Source organism: Osmia lignaria, chromosome 6 (assembly GCF_051020975.1).
Source record: "Osmia lignaria lignaria isolate PbOS001 chromosome 6, iyOsmLign1, whole genome shotgun sequence".
Taxonomy (NCBI): domain Eukaryota; kingdom Metazoa; phylum Arthropoda; class Insecta; order Hymenoptera; family Megachilidae; genus Osmia; species Osmia lignaria.
In genome coordinates this window covers 3,522,325-3,543,687 of record NC_135037.1, presented here as the reverse complement: position 1 = coordinate 3,543,687, position 21,363 = coordinate 3,522,325, and the positions used below count along the sequence as shown (strand labels likewise).

The 21,363-nt window shown below is 40.1% G+C and overlaps 1 protein-coding gene and 1 long non-coding RNA gene across 2 annotated transcripts; one reads left to right on the top strand and one right to left on the bottom strand.

Moving 5' to 3' along the window:
- Positions 1 to 20: 20 nt before the first annotated feature.
- Positions 21 to 21,103, bottom strand: LOC117601659 (uncharacterized). Its single transcript, XM_034318725.2, has 7 exons — positions 20,206 to 21,103; positions 18,675 to 18,818; positions 15,097 to 15,274; positions 6,551 to 6,759; positions 4,057 to 4,148; positions 3,565 to 3,757; positions 21 to 3,399 (listed from the first exon to the last, which is right to left on the bottom strand). The coding sequence occupies exons 1-7, from the start codon at positions 21,101 to 21,103 to the stop codon at positions 3,119 to 3,121; spliced, it is 1,995 nt and encodes a 664-aa protein (XP_034174616.2). The 3' UTR covers positions 21 to 3,118.
- Positions 11,101 to 12,567, top strand: LOC143305404 (uncharacterized). The gene is made up of 2 exons (XR_013062310.1): positions 11,101 to 11,251; positions 11,682 to 12,567. It is a non-coding gene; the product is annotated as an uncharacterized LOC143305404 (long non-coding RNA).
- Positions 21,104 to 21,363: the final 260 nt, after the last annotated feature.

Below are 21,363 nucleotides of genomic sequence, written 5' to 3'. Positions count from 1 at the left end.
CGGGCTGCACGTGGGCTCTTCCTTTGCGAACTGTTTTGAAGGAAGTCGTTTCTGATGATTGTTTTATTCCTTCAATATAGATGTTTATCGATAAAAGAAAATCATTTTTTTTTCAATTTAAAAAAAGAAACAAAATCTGTACTTAGTATATTTCCAATGATAGAGGGGTAAATGGGGTGAAACGGAGGGGGTATGTTTGGCATATTGCTTTTATTTCGACATAAACACCAAATGTCTAAATTCTACTACAGATTTCGAGGTACAACACGATAGTTAACAAAATAAGTTGATTGTCGTATGAACGTGCGAGAGGGGACACTTCGAAGAAGAAATCTCGAAACGAGAGAAATATCTAATCGAACAAATGTTAGACAATAGGATTTTCAAACTTTCGCTACCATTATACGCGTTCGTATTGAACGTCAAAAGAATGAGAATCTTTTGTTCGATGGAATGAAAGAAGGAGAAAAAATAATGTTCACCCCCTGCACGGTTTCTCTCGCGTACGAAGCGGAATTGTTCCTTATACAGTAGAAAAACGTCAATCGTGTGAATGACAGGTTGTGATAAAACGTGTCGGACGAACTTGTATTTATATAAAAATAGACCAGCCTTTCGTTTTATTCGTAACTTCGAGGTATGCAGTTTCCACAACTTCGTAAGACAAACAACGCGTTTGAGAAATGATTTTTTTTTCCCGTTCTATTATCGGCGTTCACGATGCCTCGAAAATAATCATTCGGTCTTATTGGTTCATTCGAATGTTCCTTTAGAAACGAACGACAACTATAGTCTTCTAACGCGTGTGATTACGATTAAATATGAACAACCCATTCTTTCTACTGTTTTATAAGCCTTTGCTCGATATGTGAAGCGCTTATCTAACTGAACAGACGCGCGTGTTGTTTCAGCGATCGTTATCGTTATCGATAATCTCTTGGCCTCGTTGAAAACAACGTTGATAATAATGATATAATAGGTCTACGTGCACATATACTGACGGAGAGATCGTACCTCTCGTCTTGTACGTTTTTAGGCCGTCCCTACTCGATTGCATTATGTGTATTCTGTATTCTTCCACGATACCCATTTATCCGCGGCCACGAAAATCAATCAAGGATCTTCGAAACGTGGAAGGCAAATTATAAAACGAGGTTTGATTCGTTAAAATTTGGAGTAAATAAAAAAAAAACGAAATAATGATTATAATTTATTTTCTAGTCGTGAAAATTTAGTCATACGGATAAATATCTCTAGAATGACCCAGACGTGTGAAACGTTTCGTTCCATACAGAATTGCTTAATGGCTAGATTACATTATACATTTACACGCGATATTGGATCGTTTATGCGTCGTACGAAGCGATAGGACGTCCAGCGTCGTTTCAACCGGACGAAACCAGCGTCCAGCTGGTTCATTCGTTAGCTCGATTTTCAAAGCGATATGTAACACGTCATGCGTTAGCGAGAAAGTGACTTCGTTGAAGGAATGATCGTTCGAATTACTGCTCGGTCATTTAGTTGAATTAATTAATCCGTCGACAGACGAACCACCGCTCGATGCTCGAATAGGAAACGCTTTGAAAATCGAGCCAGCCAAATGAACGATCGAACTTGGCGCGAGCTTTCGCCTTGACACGAATCGATTTTTTCTGGAAGTGAACGGTAGACCATTATTCTCTCGATTAATTCGAGCCCTTTAATTGAGACTACTGTATCGCGTAGACACAATTATCGGAAAATTTCTCCTTTATTCTTTAGTCTTTGTCTTTTTCATTGTCCGGCTACACGAGTGCACGCGTTGCACGTAAAATGCACTATTCTCAATAATTTAATCAATTAAACAACACTGAGTCGTAGAAAATGAAACAGTAAATTATATCACTTTGGAATTTTATAAATTGAAAGATACGATGCAATATTTTGTACTAAATGCTTTTAGAGCCACTCTCTGTATAAATGAGTTTGTATTGCAACACGAGAGGCGAGAGACACGTGTTGCTCATTAGATCCCAATAAATAATCGAATCGTGGACGAACCAGCCGCCAAATTTTCCCGTACCGTCGTTCGTACTGTGATCAATTCGTCCTCGATTCTAATTTCGAGGTCTGGCGAGCATCGAATTCGAAGTACAACGCATACCGGTCCGGAATCAATTCCTCCGAGGAATTTCTCACTGATTTCCGGTTGGTATACGTGGCCGTGAAAAATTGCCTGAACCTTGTGTTCGTGGAGAAGCAATTTCGGCCGCCTCGAGCCGAGTCATCAGGAAAGAGAAGATTTATTTCTTCAGAATTTTATGCCTTCCAAGGGGAGGAAATTTTCAGAAATAATGAAATCACGATCTCCTTTCGAACTAGTTGAACCATAAACGTGTCGAGGTTTCTGCGTGTCATTCTGTTTTCTTCGATTGTGAGCGGATATTTACTTACCAGTGGCAGCGGTACGGAAGGTAGAGCAAATATTATTCGAAGGACAGGGTGTGATTGGAAGGGTAAAAGTTACCCTGTTTGCGCATCTATCCTCTTTCTGGGACACGCTGAAACACGCGTAGGCTTTAATTCGTTACGCGAGTGGAAAGAATAATGAAAAATCAATGAAAAATATACCACAATGATCGCGTCAAAATGCACCTATCCTCGCTTTTTTATTTCCCGGAAAAATCCGTATACGTTGCGAATAACTATTTTTCCACGTTGTTCCGATCGTAACTGAAAGCATTAAACTTCCAACGATTTCAATAAAAGTTTCTCTAATTGAAAAGCGTAATCATAAAGCGAGATACTGAAATTGCTTTCCCGCTTGCTACGAACTAAAATGTTCGATAACGATTCTTTAAAGAATAAAAAATTATAATTGATCGCTACATCGCGAGGCAATCAGTGAATTTAGGTCGGCAGACAACGTGTTAACAAGCTCGCTACCAGTGCTCGTTTGGAAGACCGCCCATCACATACCATACTGCATCTTCAGTAATTTGATGCGATACTGCACCCAGTACATTTTACATGATGTCTTATCCATGCGACAGTTTTTAATCCTTTTAATAAAAAAAAAATTAAATATAACGACAAAAAAAGGGATATAAAGTTGCTCGAAAACAAAATCACAGTATCTTTAGAGCACATGAAGATTCTCACAACTCTTGCTTTTACTGTCGTTCAAACACATTCTGTTCAGTATTTCTCTGGTCAGATTTAAGCTGAGAGCTGTCTTGCTTCCGTGTAATTTCGACAGAAACTTCCCCTTGCTACCCTGACGTTTCAGCTTCTTGTCACGGGTCTCTCGAAGCCGTATCTGTTTTAGAACGCCCACCAGAAGCTCGTCCACGTTGTGTTGTATCCCACTGGACGTTTCGATGAACTTGCACTCCCTCGATGTAGCTAGCTGCTTGCCCTCTTTGAAAGGATACGGAATTCAACTTCTTTTCAAAGACTCTTTACTGAATTCCAACGTACGCTTGCACTTGGTGTATTTATATCGTTGGAAATTTAATTTCCGTAAGGGGTTTAGAGGTTCTTTTTTTAGATTTTAATTCGTTTCGAAATTAAAAAGAAGCTTACCGTTTGTCGAGATGGTGCGACTTCTAGCCAGGTCAGACTTATTTCCCACTACGATCACTGATCGTTCTCGAGTGTAATTCTCTCTCCACAGGTAATTCAGTATTTCCTCAGCTACCTGGAAGCTGGCACGAGACACGATGGAGTAAACGACGATGCAGGAATGAGGCTCGTACGTGGACAAAGAATTTTCCACCTACACAATAAATTGACAAAAGTCTTTACTGAATATTCTTTCCAAGTAATTACTTCCTAATTGCATCCAATTCAATGGTAATTATCAACGATGGATTCAAAGGAAATCTCTAAAGTTCTTTCTTCGATTGTTTTCCATTCAGTCTACTTTCAGAGAGCCATGGTAATTTTATACTTTGTAACCTTTCCGTGTAACAATTGAGCCCGCAATTACAACGGATAACGAATTTATATAATTTCAAACGAAAATTGTAAATCGAGTGTGGGCGTGGTTATTTAAAACGGAAACACAGCACTTACGCTCATTTCTACACACGGATGATCGATGAACACCATCTCCGACTCTTCACCATCCAATAAAATTGAGACCGTCTTCTCACCGAACTCGTCGTCTATAAAATAACGTGAAGATGTAAGGTGAATTCGCGTAGAAAGCACGAACCGGAAACAAGAGCTTTAGTTTCCCATCCGGTGGTTTCACCGAGCAAAGTTCGAGTATGTTTTCCGTTGCTCGATGAAACTAAACGCTTCTGACGGAACGTGATATGTACTAGAGAAACCGAACATCCGCTCTTATTCTTCTTCACACTCGTACAGCGAATTAATCCATGAAAAAACTTCTACAAAGTTTATGTTGAGAAATGTTTGTAGACGTATGACAAAAGAAGTTAGAAGATGATAAACGTGGTAACGAATTGGAAATGGAAACTATTAAAAATTGGGCACCTTGTTTTGATAGAAATCTTAATGTCCATGGAATATTCTAAAAGTGAAAGAAAGTAGATCTTATGAAATAATAATAATAATTAATAGGATACCATTTTCTGATTCACTATACGTTCATTGGATTCGATCGCGTTCTCAGCAATAGCAACAGCTTGTGATAACATTCCGAGTCGAAGCAACAATATTGTTCCATTCTCGTTAAATATGGAACTGCGGATCTCATCGTCGTTAAACGGACGATTATGCGAGACAGAAACGAGGGAAGTAAATGAATACCATAATCACTTCTGCCAAGCGTAGAACAATAATTGTCGTGTAATAAGCGCGACTGCTTCGACAAGTGGCTACACCCGAGGCAATCAACCGCGTTAACGATCAGCACTGACCGAGCTACACGAAACCAGCATTATAGTTGGCCATGGGAATCGAGCAAGAACCAAGGGTGGTCCATTGCAAGAAAGAAATCTTGAAAAACTGTTTTTCCTTGGAAAATACAAGCACAACATCGTTTCTTTCTTCATTTCACTTTACTTGAAATATTTTAATTGAAAAATTTTAGCAACTGCAACAGCCTCCGTGATCCTCAGAAGCGATAAGAACAACACGGTTATCGTGTGGTCGACGAAAATATAACGTCATGCTAAATGAAAAAATATAAAAGCTCCTTGAAGAGTAGTTAACTGGTTTCTCGAGGTAACGCCTACGACGTCGATGATTTTCGAGGTCCAACAGCGTGATTACACGTGGAAGGGTGGCCGTGTGCTGGTAGCTTAACGAGCTACGCTATTAATCGAACCGGTCGTTAATCTCTCCTTTGAAAATGTTCGCCGACCGTAGGAACGTTGCACTTGCGCGTTTACAAAAATAGTTAGAAAAGTCTCGAGTGGTAAAAGGCGTGATTTCTAAACATAGTAATTAAAAATGATTTAACGATTTTATATTCCATGACGTACAAAGTACAATTTCAAAGATTGTTCGGTGAAATAATTAGTGCTTTTCCAAGAATTCCATGGCAATCTGAGCCTTTACAAGTTGGAACAAATTCCCATTTCAAACGGCATTCAAAGTGAATAGCTCATTACTAGCTGTGTTACGTATAGAATTTATGAAAAGTGGTCTGGTAATCGCGAATATTTCGAGAAGGAACGGAGGAAATACCGTTTGTTCGTAACCTTTGCTGTGATTTCACGCGTACGTTTATAATTAACATTGCGCGCCTTACTTCTCGTCGACCCGTGTTTCACCCAGATTTCTCCGCCTTCTTGAGCTTTTCAAATCAAGCTACAAACGACTAGAATACAAAGAAGAACAGGCTCAGGTTTTCGCTTCAAGTAAAAGGTTCGTTTAAACGTGAAAATATTCATCTAACGTTGTACAAATTCTGTTCGCTTAAAGTACGGTGCTCGAATTCACTTCTCCGACTATTCTGGGGAAAAGAAACTGTAAATAAGACCACCTAATATTTAATATTTGCACTGTAGCTCGTTCTCTTTAGGCAAAAGAAAATTATGAAAAATCATTAAGGTGCTGTTTCAAATTCTTTGATTATTGAAGACGTTAATTTCAAAAATGATGCAACTAGGAATATCGTGAAACTAACGAAACATTTGTGGAGAGAAGGAATTGAAATAAATCTCCTGGGGCAGTTTCTTTTGTAATTTTGTTTGGAACGTGACGTAAATGCAAAAACGAAGCTCATGCTCCGACGAACCAGTCACAGTTCGTGAATCTGCAAAACAGTGCTTCAAAGCGTGGAAACGCAACACAAAATCGTAAAGGAATAAAACGACAATAAAACCATCGAGCTGAAAAGTCCTTTACAACCACTGTACGGTGATAACAAAGTAAAACTTTGAAACGATTGTCGAGAAAATAGTGAAGATGAAACAATTGAATTTTTTCAGAAATTTTTATCCCTCAAGATACTCCTGTCAAGAAAATCAAAGAGAGATCATACTTTAAGGTGTCTCCAGGAATATTTTTATAAATTTTCAGGCCACATGAAACGAGAGCCTTGTTATCGCACTTTAAACTTATGTTCAAAAAAGAATATGAATCCAACCGTTACCTAAGCTGGCGTCATAGGTGTTCATGTATTCACTGGTCATGAACTGCGAAACTAGGGCAGTTTTTCCAACTCCAGAATCCCCGAGCAACACGACTCTGTACTTCGAAATCCCTTCCATATCGTCGCTTTCCGTACTGTCAGCTCCAACACCCTGGCCACTGCAACAGGAACCCTCGAACGGCGATCTTTCGCCCGAGACATTGCTGTTTCTGCAATCAAAAATCATATTCGAATGTACATCATGAACCTCTTGAAATGTGAATCATACAAGGTCGGTGTTTCTTTTCCACGCGTTCCTTCCACAGGAATTATTTTTAATATTTCCTCTCGGTACTAGTGTCGTTTGCGAAACGGGGTCGTATTTCCATTTTAATCACCTCACAGGAGAACATCGAGATAGCCACGAAAATAAAATTCACGAGATCGAGCAATTTCTCGTCCTTTCTACCTGTATTTATTTTACATCGCTGCCTCTATCCAGTCGATGGCAATTCCGATGGAAAATTCTAATGAACTCCCGTCAACAAAGTCTTCTGTTCGCTAGGACGCTGTCGAAAATCACAGCGTTTGCATCGAATCAGCTTAAACGCGATTGAAATCGTTTCTTCGAGCCATTTACGTTCGAATAAGAAATCGAATCGCTAGGGTCCATGGTTAATGGTCCAAAAGCATCTGCCATCGAATCTTAGAGAAGATCTCGTGTCATTCAGGAGATCACCTCCCTCGATGATTGAATTTCCTTCAACGCTATGCAATCAACAGGAACGTTACACGATACATTACGCAAATCCGGACAATTTTTTCAGACTAAGTCGTCGAGAATCTCGATTATCCTCTAACGGAATTAATGAAACGTGGGAGAAGAGTGAACGAAATTGAAATTGTTTCGGTGTACCAAAAATTCGGAAATACTGTGTTATATATCAAGGTTGGATGACTACACGTTTTAAGACAAATGGTTTTTCGTAAGAACGCTTTTTTACAAACTCCACCCTTGGTCACGAAGGGTTGATTACCTAAAAATCTAAGACCTTCACTCGTGATTTTGCTAGGGTAACTTTAGTCTTCAGTACGTTTCGTCTCGAGAATTTTTCTTGTTCATCGAACATCGACACCGACACCAATCGCATCTTGCTAGAAAAGTCTTATCGATCGCTTGTGGCTACCCTAATCGAATTTACGTGCATGATGTTGAACACGAGGGAATACCTGTGGAGAAAACACAGAGACACAGGATTAGCGTGGGTCTGGTGAAAAAGCGTAAGCTGCTAGCTGCTTCGATGCGAAACACGAACCAGACGATGGAACTCTGTAAGACGTTCCATCGAATAATCGATAAAATTACTAGTACTTTCGTTTATTAAAAAATGAAAATAGTGTTGAACGCTGTCGTGAAGACAAAGAGGACGACATACAGTATAGTTATTCACTTTGTTATGAAGAAATTGAGAAACAGTTATTGTTTGAAGTAATGATGAATAATTACAATTTACTTCGTTCAAAATTTCATAGCAGTTTCCCAAAGTGAAGTTTTATAGTGCTCGTTAATTCGATCATCGAAAGTGATTTCACAGGATGCGATCTTAAAAACTTTTCCATCAGTACTTGACTCGCTTTTCACAATCTAGATGGAACTTGGACTTTCGTCCCTCTATCTCAAGAGGAACTTATTGTTAGATTTTTGGCCATTAGTGCCATTAGGTACATAGAATTTGGACTTGGAAACTTTTTCCTCGGTATTTTCAACTTTCCTGGTACTATGCTCCCCTATATGTAATATCAAGAATCCGTCCAGAAGGTCCGGCGACGCACGGTACTTAGATTCTAATCTCTCTTTACCTGGAGAATTATTCTCAGTTAAAAAAAGTATAAGTATAATCGTCGATTTATTTATAATTTATTTTGCATAATTTTCATAAAACGTTTCATTTTCCTCGACTCATAATAGGAATGCTTTGCGTTCTGGCCAAGAACAATGCTTTTTGCATTCCTCCGGCTTGGCACATGTGTAACCGAAGCACAAAGATGGCGCTGAAGGTGCAGAGTTATATATAAACGAGGGGATCTCGGTAAGAAAACGAAAAACCGGTGCAAATATTTACACCGTCTATTTGGAGAGGCGACGGAATGCATCGACCAGCTTGCTGATCTTCCAACGATACAACCTAATAATTCGGGTAATAAGCTGGGTATCCTGCTGGCGATGAAACAGCTGTACTTCTTTTCCAATCCTCAGAAACCATGTTTCTTATTGTTCTTCACAATAGAGATCGTATTTCCTAACGATCGAGCTTTTGACCACAAAAGAAAATAATCTAATCTTTTCCAAGTCACGAATTCTTTATCGATCTTCACCCGACACCCTTTTCCCAGCAATAATACATATTACTTTAGGAAATACCGCCATCGCGAAACATTAAAGCTTCTTTTCAATATTCGAAAACTGTTCATTGTATATATTTTATGCAACGAATGTCTATCGATGTTGAAAAGTACTGGAGAATAGTAAATCTATCGGTGCTGGTTCCTTGCATGAAACTTATTCCTCTTTCAGCATCGAATATTTTGTAAAGAGAGCTTATACGTTCGCGTTTCTTAGCTGGCTTCTTCAGAAAAGTATCCTTAAGTTTCTATGCCAAGCTCTCTTCACTCGAATTCTCTTTTGATTCATCCCTCAACTTCTTCGAAGGGTAACTTGCTGTTCTGGTATTCCAGGCATCGTTCAATTTTTCGTCTTGATCATCGAATGATTTTTACAACAGACTTTTATTATAGAGCGTAAATCCAGGATCGGATGTTCGTAAAAAAATTGATACATAAGAGACGTAAACCTGTGAAAATCTTTCACGAGACCCAGGAAACGGATCTCCCTACGTGAAACTTACTTTACTGAACTCGTTTCCTGTAGAATCACTTTCGGTGAGCGGAATAACGACCACCATAAAACAAGCAGGGATCTATTTTGAGAAACCACCATGAAGTTTCGAAAGAAGCTACGAGTAAATTCTATGAACGGTACGAAGAAAAATTATCTTGAATGATCAGCTGATTTCGTCGCATAATAATAGCGCAGTCGTAGTCATTTTGTTATAACAAATAAAAATAAAAGTAATATTTCTCGTCGACGAATCTGTTTGGCAATGTTCTAGCGTACGAACGTCACGGTGATAATTAAAGATTCCCGTCAAAATTTTTGGTAAATTAATTGGGATAAATTCGACAGTTGGCTGACAATTACCTCCTGAATATTTATCGTCTCCGAATCCGACACTTCACGTTGGATCATGTCCATCGACGAAAATCAAATTCACGGTTACGTTTGTGACTCATAGATTATTATTCACAAATAGTCACGCTATGGAAAAGCTACTCGAAGATCGAAAGTGACTCACACGTTCGGTCCGGAAAATCAGCCTTTAAATTTAGTGAACTCATGCGTTGAAACCCACCTGTTTTCTCAGCGTAATGTAAGAAAAACACAAAGAACTCTGGCAAAGATTCAGCTGTGAATAGTCGCATGCAGCGAGCTTTTGAAACCAGACAATGATTAGCGAAAACAAAAGGAACATAAACATTTGGAATCATCTTGCTCTTTCTCATCAAAAGAAAATGCAATACATTTATTTTAATTTTTGAACATCAACAAAGGGTTGTGTGATTGGAAGACTTAGAAAAAATAAAATATATATCTAAAGAAGGATGTTGAATTTGCGTCTATCTAAAGATGTTTCATCAACGCTACCCACTTTCTCGTGCTTTGCGTTTCATTTAGTTGTAACTAACAAACGTCGCTCCTAATTACTCGGCAGATGAGCTCTTTGCGTGGAGCTTCTCTCTTGGGACTTCTTCCCATTGAACTCCATTTACTTGCGAATCATCCTTTCGTGTCAGGAACGTCTTCAAGACGAGCAAGTAAAATAACATTATCGGAACGATATTATCCTTGCCATTTCCGTGAGAAAAAATAATCCCACGTGTTGCTTTTGTGGCTATCTTATGAAATTGAAGTGTAACATGGCATCCAACTCTTCCGCCTTTGTAAAACTCCATTATATTTCTTAATAGAGAAAATTTTCGTATAAAGGAACGTTCGCATAGCAGAATTATTAGTCGACTATTCTAACTATTTTGCTATTTAGGTCATCGACGAATATTCTCTCCCATAAAGTTAAGCTCGAAATGGCTGTCTCGTATAATCCTGAATCTACGATGATACACTGCGTGGGACGGATATACACCTCTAGAATATTCAAAGAATTAACTAAGAGGATGAGTCGAAGTTGTAAGAAGAGTAGTGACTAACCTAGACCCGATAATGCTGAAGGAGGGAAGAAAAAGTAAGCGTCTGGACGGAACGAAACGACGACGCGTCACGTCGTTGTCGGAAGAACATTGACTCACCGTCGGGACGCATGCACGGCGAGCCATTCGAAATTCCACGAATATTCTTCGTCGTCTCGTAAAGCCGCCAAACACGACATACATTCTCGCCCTCTTGTACCCCTGATCTGTGCAACGTTCACCACGTGATCACCAAATTTCCACTTCCCCCGTCCAACGACGGGTTTAGAATAACCGAAAGCTCCGTGGTTCGACCCATTCGTGAGTTCGAACTCGAGTTGTTCGCGTCTACTTCCTTTCTTTATCTTCCTGCCACCCTTGGGAACCGGAACATTCGTTCGATAATGGAGGTCGCTAAAGGTGCGTGTAACAAATTCAATTCGTCCCACTGCCCACTGTCTTTCTAACTCGATTTCTCCTACTGCTTTCCAATATTAGATTTCAATTTGAAAATCGAGTATTTCAATTAGAATATCCGATTGCTAATTTCTTAAGTAGTTTCCGGGATCTTGAAATTGAAATTGGGGTGGATTCAGCGTATAGGATAGATTTGTTTGGAAAAATGGGGTTTGATAAGTAATTAATACAAAAACAACAGATGTTGGATGGACACCAACTTTCTAGTTAATATTTATATTATATTTCCTGGGGAGGTGCCTGATGAGTTCCAAAAATATTAACAAGTATATTCAAGATACCTATATGAGCCGATATTGTTGCATCGTCAAATCTACCATGAAACTGTCAATTACTCTCGAGCAATTAAACAAGATCTGTCTTCAATTTACAGCAAACGAAAGTGCCGACAGTCTGGTCGAGCAGTCTATGAACGTCACGGCAGAATCGAAATCAGTTTCAACCATGAAATCGGTGCAAAGCGTGCAGACGAAATCGGTGATCGAGTCGTCTACTTCGATCAAATCCGTCTCTTCCTCGTCGACCAGGTCACAGCAGAGCATGGAGTACGAGGAGACGGTCGAATACAGCGATTAGAAGAAACGTCATTCATAAAAATTAAAAAAAAAAGCAAACCCTTTCGAAGTCGTGCCACGTGGAGGAGACTGGACGCGGTATTTTTGACTCGACTTCGGCTCGGAAGCTCCGGAAGTGCTGTTCCCCAATCTGTTCAAGGAACTCCAGTGGACGAGTTGGGACATTTTCGGGATTCGAAGGAAAATTCGCATCGAAGAAGGAGAATCTTTCGAGTTCCGAGTTTCGATTTGGATGGTGACAAGAAAGACGTGCTGTTGCTACGAAATGAACGTTTGCCAGACGACGAAAGAAGCAGGAGTATACTTGAGAATGGAAGAAGTAAAAGGAAGACAGAATCGAGTGGAGTCGAGTCGAACGACCGATCGACAGGTCAAGGCATCCGCAACGATATTGAGCTACGTTACAGAAATAGCCAGGGTGTTCTGAGATGCGTGATAATGAAAAGAAAGAAAAAGAAGGAAAGGAAGGAACGTTTGGAAGCCTCGTCCACGAGCTGGCTCTCCTCCAATCATCGTGGTTCATTGCCAAATACTCGCCCCTTCCGTTTCTTCCCAGGATCCTCTTAGGTCTGTTCGATCTTCCTTTTGAATAAGCAAGCCTCTCCATCATCGTCACTTTACGAGACCGCGTTTCGTTGCGAACGTTCGGTTATCTTTGTACAATAAACTTTCTAAGATATTGTTCTCTTGTATATTTCAATCTCTCGACGTCCCTTTATTCTCTTTCCTCCTGATAATTAAAAGAGATCAGGTAAAGTTTTGGAATATATAAAATCCATTCGTTTTGGTTTCGTAGGTCTGGATCAACGATTGACCCTGCAACCACCCTTCAGTTTTCAACACGGGGCTTGTTTTATAACACCGGTGTAATTTTCGTATTACCCTTAACCTTTCCTTTCTCACTGATCAGCCGCGAAGTTCGAGAAAGAAATATCAGCGTTATTTGCCGTCAGAGAGGACCGATAATTCAACTCACAGGTACACAGAACAGAAGGTTGAGTATGGATTCGATGGGGTTTTCGAGATCCAATTAGCTGACGTCGAACGAAAACCGTGAAAAGCTAAGCAAAGTGACGAACCTTCCCCTATTTACGATCGACTAATCTTCCAGCCTCGATAAGAACGTCTTTGAATCGATAGAAAAGTTGAACACGGTGCTCGATTGAAGTAAGATTGAGATTTAAGGGATTAAATTGCCATTGATAGGTACTCCAAGTTTTATTTAAAAAAATAATTGCGGAATGATAGAAAAGAAAATTTTTGATCTACTCCTTAATGTCTGACTAATCATAGCTGTTTCTACTGTGGAAGTGTAAACCGTTCTTTTTGGAACCAAAGATTCTTTTTATTTCTTTTAAACCAGCAACTTAGACTGATCCATTCTCCAAAGTGAACAGGTACCTATCTTACGTAAATTAACCCGAACATCCTGACGAAGAACGAACGTTTATTAAACGAAGGTGAATAGAAGGGTCCGGAAGTTGTGGTAGAAACGACTCACCTTCGGACGATATGGAGATTTATAAACGTAATTTCGCCAGGATGGTGTACACGGATAAATCTTGTTTAACCCCTTGAGTGGAAATTACTTCGACCTACCGAGTGAATTTTCTCAGCCGATATATTTCAAGTATTTGTGCGCTATATTTGGAAGTGGTTCCTGAAAGCAATTACAAACTGATTTATCAGAGAGAATGCCTCGAACGGCTTGCTTGAAAATTAATTGCAATGCAGAGGGTTCGAGAACAGCTCCTGAAAAGTTGTCAATATTCGTCCTGAAGAATAGCTGAAGCGGTGTATTTCTGGTAGAAATTTTCTACGCTGTTCTGTGTTATGGGAACAATTGTAAAAAAAGATAAAAGGTAATTCTCCAAAGTGTGTACAGAAACACTAAACGAGGGATGAGCCAAGACGAAATTCAGTGTCGTCTGACGAAATTAAGTGACACTCTCCGGGGAACCACTAGGACATGCGGTAAGCGTCGCTGAAAGTTTTACAGCCCGTCAACTTTCGAGGGTCCTCGTTTACGGCTTACAGTTTCCCGAAAGCTGCCGGCTAAACCGACGACTTTCAAGCCGAGGGGAAGTTTCAATATCTTCGCCGAAGAGATACGCTTAGGGCGACGTCAATTTGCGGGGAAAACGTAGTTCCGCGGAAAATCCGTAATTAATACTTGACAATCAGGCAGTTGGCAACTCGTAGCCCGACAGCTGGGGAATTAATCATCGACGAGAATTAATAATCGGAAAATAGAAATTGGATACTTCTCAGACTAAATTTAATCTCGTCTTGTTGCAACCTAATTGGTATGCACATTGATTTCTTCCAACAAATTAAAAAATTTCAGAATATATTTCGTTTCGGCCATCTCATTCTTTACCCACGAAATTACTTATCCCTTTGAAATCAAACCTGCAGAAGTTTTCGTTAATTACCATGAACACGAGAGAACACGTTCCATCACTCACAGTTTTTCGGCCTTTTGGTCGATCACCATTCTTTATCGGTCCATCGAAACGAAATTTCGAGTAATTTCTCTTCTCTTATCACGAACGAATTGAATTCCCAGGGATTGTCATAAATTTCTATCGTGAAAATCAGTTTCCATGGACAAAGTGCAAACATTGTTCCCATGGGTATAAACGATCCCTCTCTGTCAGAAAAAGAAAAACTTATGGTCTCTTGTAACGAGAATAAAAAATAATCAAACAATATTTGCGAGACTTTTTGCTTCTAATTCTTTAATTGATAACATGAGAAGTTCATATTTTAACTTTATTATCAGAACAATGGTACAGAAATTTGAAGTTAAAGGTTGCTTCGATAAATGAGAGGCAAGACTTGGTGTGATCGATGAATGTCGCGCATTTTGCTCGTCATTGTTCTCGTTCTAGGTCGAATCCAATGCGATTCAATGGAATATGGTGGAAGAATACTAATCCTGAAAATAAGAGGAGCGTGATCGGGCCGGCGTTCGTGGAACGCGTTCGATTATCGATTTTGAAATTCCCAATTTCTGGGTCGATGCATTTTCACGGAATAACGTTGAAACACGTACTCGCAGCTTTTTCAAATTCTTTCAGGTTGAATTTCGAAAATACTTCACGTACTACAATGTCTTCTAAATTTTTTATTTCTTTCGTTTTACCAGTTTCGATATATTTTAAAAAAATTTAACTTTCAAGATGTTCTTTAGGATTCTTGATTAGTTACCTGCTACTATTGACGGAAGTGTTGCTTCTGCTGCGTCTTGAAATGATCGAATCACCCCGATTAACGACGCCTTTCGGAGTGATGCTGAATGCCCGAAGTCTGTACAGATCATCCCCAGCTCGTGGATTGTACGCTTTTTCCGGCAAACTGTGCACACGTGGTCGGATGTGATCTGGCACTGCAACATATTGATGGACAGTTAATTAAATCTGTGCCATTAGTTAGGACGGGAAAACAGATTACATAAATAGATATTGATTAGGTGTTCCATTAATTAGGTATTGTTTCTCGTTGACTAGCACATTGCTGCCGTCTGTTCCTCCAAGTTTCTATCTTTGATCATTTCGGGGGCTAATAATGAGGAAATTAGCACGAGAAATTCAATGGAGCAAAGTGAGAGTAAGGTGCTTGATTCTTGATAAATAAATGAAAAGATAAAGGGAATTTTAAAGAAGAAAATATTAATTTTCGAGCAGCGTACTAGCTGCCAAATATCCTATTTTCATATGCATAGCTTGCCAATTTTAATTTCCGGCTCTTTTACGACTGGATGCACATAGGGAAATCGCTGATTTCCCAGGTATTTTTCAGCTGAACTCTCAATATTGCATGAACAAGTTTTATTACTCGTTCGAATTTCCATGCAAGGTTTCATCCTCCTACTACTCACGAGAAGTGCTCGTCGACTGGAATAACGCAAAGCGCATTACCGGACCATTCGAATCAAAGGGAAAAATTTGATTTGTCCCTCTGTGGAATTTTGTCTGCTTTTTCGGCACAACTGCGCCAGACTAGTTTTGAACTAACTCCTGTCTCGTACACGATTTTATCGAATCCTCTTTCGAACTTTTCTGTTTGTAAAAAACATCGTGCATGAAATGCAGTTTGATCATTTAAATGGAATGATGTATTTCAACGTGTTCGCTGTTTCATAGAAATTTAAGAGCCTTTGAGAGCCGAACGTGGCTCAGCATTCAGAGTAACCCTACAAAGCAAGCGGCCAAGGGTCAAGGAATATCGTGGGTCTTCGCGTTTACAGCTTCATCAAAGACAGCTCATGCATACTGTATCAGAATATATAGCCTCCCTACGAAACGGGCAATCGCAAAATGAGTTACACCGTTGCCATTTTGATTTCAAGTAGTAAGAGTAAATAATAAATCAGACCGTTCGTCCTCTCGCAATTCAACTTAAAACGAATGATCGGTTATGGACGTCCAATAGAACAGTTCCTTATCGTGCGAGGATAACTTTGACCCGAATGGAAATTCAGTCACTTCGATTACGTTCGCTGACAAAGCGTAGCCGACGAACGTTCCAACATTTAATGCGGTTACACTCGACGAGGCACTCAAGAAGTTCACCCTCTGGCCGGGGTATCTAATTAGGGCAACGACGCTCGCTTGGAAGTCTCGAAATTAACCGCATGGTGAAAACTGACGATACTCGATTTCACCGGGAAATTTCAATGCCACGTACCTCGGTTTCACCGTGACAATCGACGAATGGGATAATGCTTCAATTAATTAGCATTGCATTAACTTCGATCTCCGTCCACGTGGCGCGTTGACTGACGTGGAATTAAACGGGCAATGATTTATCTGATTTTCAGAACGATCTACACATCTTTCCTTCATTTCTGCTCTGTTTTATATGGTAAAAAAAGAAAATACGAGTATATTTCCTCTTACTATTTCTACACGCGATATGATAAGATTATGCTAATTTGCGATCAGTGATTACGCATCTGTTCAGTGATTAAGCAGCTTAAATGGTATCCATTTAACACGTTGACTGACACAGTCGAAATAGCCGTACCTAGTATGACACGATACTTTACCCTACTACAATTTTCCATGTTACTTTATAAAGTACGTGCATTATTTTCAACAATGAAGATAATCAAAAGGTATTCTCACAAGAGTAGCTATTTTTCAAGATCGTATCAAATACTTCAGCTTATACTACTACCATTTTTCATTTCAAATTTTCCCCTAAATCGTCCGGGGCATCGGTATCGGTCGCATTACAAGAATCCCTTCTGCACACACGTTAAGCCTGATCCCTGTTATCAATTCCAATAAACGGTGCACGCGTACCGTGCAAGCGGTGATAATTTTCGGTTGCCCATCGATTTTCTATTTTTAGAGAACTACTTATCAACGAACATCCACCCCTGCAGCTTTTATCATATTTCTCTTCCGTCAATTAAATAAACTATCAAGCCTCGAAACTCTGATTTAACTAATTTGATTTCATGATACAAGGGAAACTGGCCAATCTCTGTTTGCAGAAAGTATTTATCCAACGGACGTCAACCGCGTAATTAATTTCAGGCCTGCAGATACTTTAGGGTAATCCGTCAGCTTGCTGTTCATCGGGGGATGCCGGCAAATCCGACAGACAGGGGTTACGAAATGAGTAGGACAGAAATTATTTTCGTGATAACGGCCACGATATCACCCTTCGCTGTTACTACGCTCCCTAAGGATCAAGGGAAACAGATACGTCTTCGAAGGGTGCTCGAAAAGCTCTGTTGACATAAGGATGAAAAAACGATTTTGATGTAAGTGGGGGAAAGTTTCTGTTGTTCGGGATGATTTATTTTTATGCGTGGGGTAATGGTGTTCGATTATTGAAATTATTATGATTCATGAAATGTTTTTAATCTGCCCAAGAGGATTTGATGTGTATGAGTGCCTCTCCATTGTAAAAATGTTCGCTTGTAACACACAGGCATTCGCTACGCACAGAGAATGCGTGAACGATATTTATTTCGTTAACGAAGACCTCGTTCCGCATTTTAGTAGTACATGCACTGAAAGTTTAAACCAGGCCAAACAGTACCGTGTCGCCCCCGCTTCCGATACGATTCAATGTAAACAGCAATGTACAATTAAAAAAGCCAGAAACAATGGCCGATCCGATAACTTGACCCTGTTTCAATGAAACTGTCGTTCAATTGTTACCATCGTGTCGCGAAAATTCACGCCGCAAAAAGGTCATGAAAATTCGCCTCTAATTCGGTAACATCTGGTGCACGTGCTCGAATACACAGAATATCCGAACCACTACAGTTCAACAATGCTCCTCTATGGTGCAGCGAAATAATTTTCCTAATTACTCGATAAGAATCTTACACAACGATGCTTCCACCGAGCGTTTTCAAATATCGAACAGAATACAAGTCTCTTGTAGGTAGCCTTCGTCGCCACTTTTCTACTATCACGACCCGTCTCGAGCCAACTAACTTGTCTTCTATTATTACTTTCAGTGCCAGCTGCAGATAAAATGAAATAAACTAACTTGTCTCCTATAAGATTAAAAAAGTATATAATACTCTACAAGACTTAATGATCAAGCAGCGCCGATCCTTGAGACGAAACAAATTGAAATACTACAGTATTATCGTCATAAAAATTGTCCAACGGTATTAAAATTAATTTCTGTAGGGATAAGTTGAAGATATCCCTTGATCCTTTCAAAATGTTGACCATTCTTTATCGTTCAACGACCTGAAGACTCAAGGCGGTCTTATCCATGAAGAACGATAACTAATGAGGGAAAGACGTGCTTACCGGGTAGCTCCAAGAAATTCGAGGTTCTTCGTTGTCTACCTCGGGGATGAGCGGTGAAATTTAATGGGCCCAAATCCTCGTTGCTGACGTTCGACAAATTGGAACACTGGCTGTCGCGTGAACCGCGTCTGGACGCTAGATACGCTGAAACACAAAGCGACGCTCGATGAATTTCATCGAATAGCGACTGGGAATTCGTGGTGTGCATCCCTTCAAAGGGATTTATCATGGATGAATCGCTCGAGGGTCGGATAATTGCAACATGGAATGAACGCGCTACGTGATTTCACTGAAAATGCGTTAAATTATGATTCGCGATGGTGATTATAATGGTCAGGACGTCGATCAGGAATTGATGAAAGATCGAACGGGAACAAATTCTCGAAACGTGTTCAAAAGCAGTAGGATTTTTAAGCCTTTCACATTTTCAAAAAATATTTTTATCCGCCATCCGTATAGCAGGAATATAATGAAAGTTTCAATGTGAAAATTAAATGTAAAAATACCTGTGAATAAGAAATTCCACGTTGCAAATAAAATTTGATGGACGGAATTATTTTGTATTTTAAATGAAATGATTCACTGCGGCAGTGGTAAAGGGATTAAATTATAAGTAGATTCTATTTGTTCTACAGTGCAATTTACATGAAATTTGTAATAACTAATATTGAAACAAATTGTGGGAGCGTACAGTATTTGTAAAATTCAAGGAAAATTTCCCGAGTTTTTTCAGCCGTCTGCCGACTCTTTAAACCGTATTAAATCAATTCTCCATTCGTATTCAACAGTACTGCTCTACAATTCTCCTTGATTACGAAATCCGATTTAAGCATCGCGCGAAACGTGATTCTTCAAAAAACTCGACTCGTTATCCCGTTATACGAACGTGACCGAACTTTTATAACCGTGGATAGCTTGAAAAAATTAATTTAACCCTTGAATGGCAGTGGCCGGGTCACTCGCGCCCCAGGCCTTCATCTAATTAATCTCTTTCGCTCGATGAGCTTCGTACAATACCTCGGGCATGATTTTAAACCGATTGTCGATAGTGCTTGTTAATTAGCAAGCGAGAGTATTGTTTCGCGCGAGTAATAGTATCCAGATAATTAGACGAGTTCGTGAACGATATAATATTTCATTACCAGGTAATGTCATTTACAATTTCATCGGTCACAAAGCTCGCCCTCGCATTAACGAGTCAATAATGAACCCTTTCGCGATTCGATGAATTCGCTAATTAATTTTTCTACTCGTTACACTTTGGAAACGCTTTTAAATTCGATCCGACGTGCGTATTTGACGACCTGTTTTTATTAACTTGCTTGTTCATCAGCGTTTTATATGGTATTTTGTGAAAATCAGAAATGTGAACAAAATACGTGAACTTTTAATTTTAAAGCTCCAAAATAAAATCAACTTTGTTAGAATTTCATTTAAAAAACATGAGACAACATTCATATTTTAAAATATTCTGAATTTCAAAAAATCATAACAGGAGATAATTTGATTAATAAAAAGAAAGTAAGCTTACCTAGACCGCCTTTCATAGAACCCCTTCTTCTTGGACTCGACAGCAGCGTCACTTCCGTATCACCGTCTCCAATTTCCGTCAAGTCACTGGTCGACCTTCTCGCCATACTCTTTCCGCTTTTCTCATAGTCCTCTTCCTTCGTTCTACCCTGACTCTTTCCAACTTCATCCAGGCATCCTTGACTTCGATTCATATGCCCACCCTTCTTGCCACCCTTCTTTTCAATAGGGCTTTCCCTCTCTTTGAACGAACTTTCCATAGACGACCTCCTGGATCCACTATTCTTATGATTTCCATTATTCAGCTGTTCCAGGTGTATCTCGCTGAGCTTTGGACTACATGGTCCATGGGACGAAGAAGTGACTATGGTGGGAGACATGGGACTCTTAGATCCAGTGAATCCAAAGCAAGAGTTCCTGCGATGATCGAAAGGTTTCGGACTCTTCGGGACGAAACTCGTGGAACTGGGTGATCTGGCTGGGATTATGGGCGATCCAGGTATGGGACTTCTAGGTGGATAGCTCATAGTCTTCCCCAGATTCTTCCTGGTCTCGCAGAATTGGAATATCGGCGACTTTCGACCCGGAGAGTGCAACAGGTCCGGATTAGGACTCTTAGGACTCCTGCATCCTTGACGGACGTAGTAACTAGGACTTCTGGGTGCTCGATCAGTCTCGTTCGCACGGGCAAATTGCTCGAAATCGAAGTTCGTGTTCGGGGTTTCCGGATAATACCCTGGCGGGAACTCGAAGACCAACGGAGTGCTCGGTGATTTGACCGCCGACAGCTGCGTAGGACTTCTCTGTCCTCCGATCGGGATTTGTGGCAATTGCGGTAGCTGACGAGGGCTACGGGGTGATTTCAGGTGTATCGATTGACCGGGGCTGTTGGTCGCCATCTTCGACAGGTTGACGAGTACACACCTTCTTCTTCCTTCCTCCCTGTCGATCGTCTTCTTCCCTACCTTCCTTTCGCTCGTCCTTTTTAATCTATCAGGGAGAAAAACGAGTCTCTCCCGGGCTCATTGTGCCTCAACGGCGACAATGAAACACGAGACTCTTTGTTGCTCTCCTCGATCACCTCCAGCTTCCTCGCGACAGCGAACCGCCAACCGTTTCCAACGGATTCGATTTTCATCTCAGCAAGTGTTTTTCTTCT

Coding starts and splice junctions, on each gene's coding strand:
- LOC117601659 (XM_034318725.2), bottom strand. CDS start 21,103: ATGGCGACCAACAGCCCCGGTCAATCGATACACCTGAAATCACCCCGT. Junction 18,819..20,205: donor TTCTATGAAAGGCGGTCTAG/GTAAGCTTACTT, acceptor TTTGTGTTTCAG/CGTATCTAGCGTCCAGACGC. Junction 3,758..4,056: donor ATCCGTGTGTAGAAATGAGC/GTAAGTGCTGTG, acceptor TTTATTGTGTAG/GTGGAAAATTCTTTGTCCAC.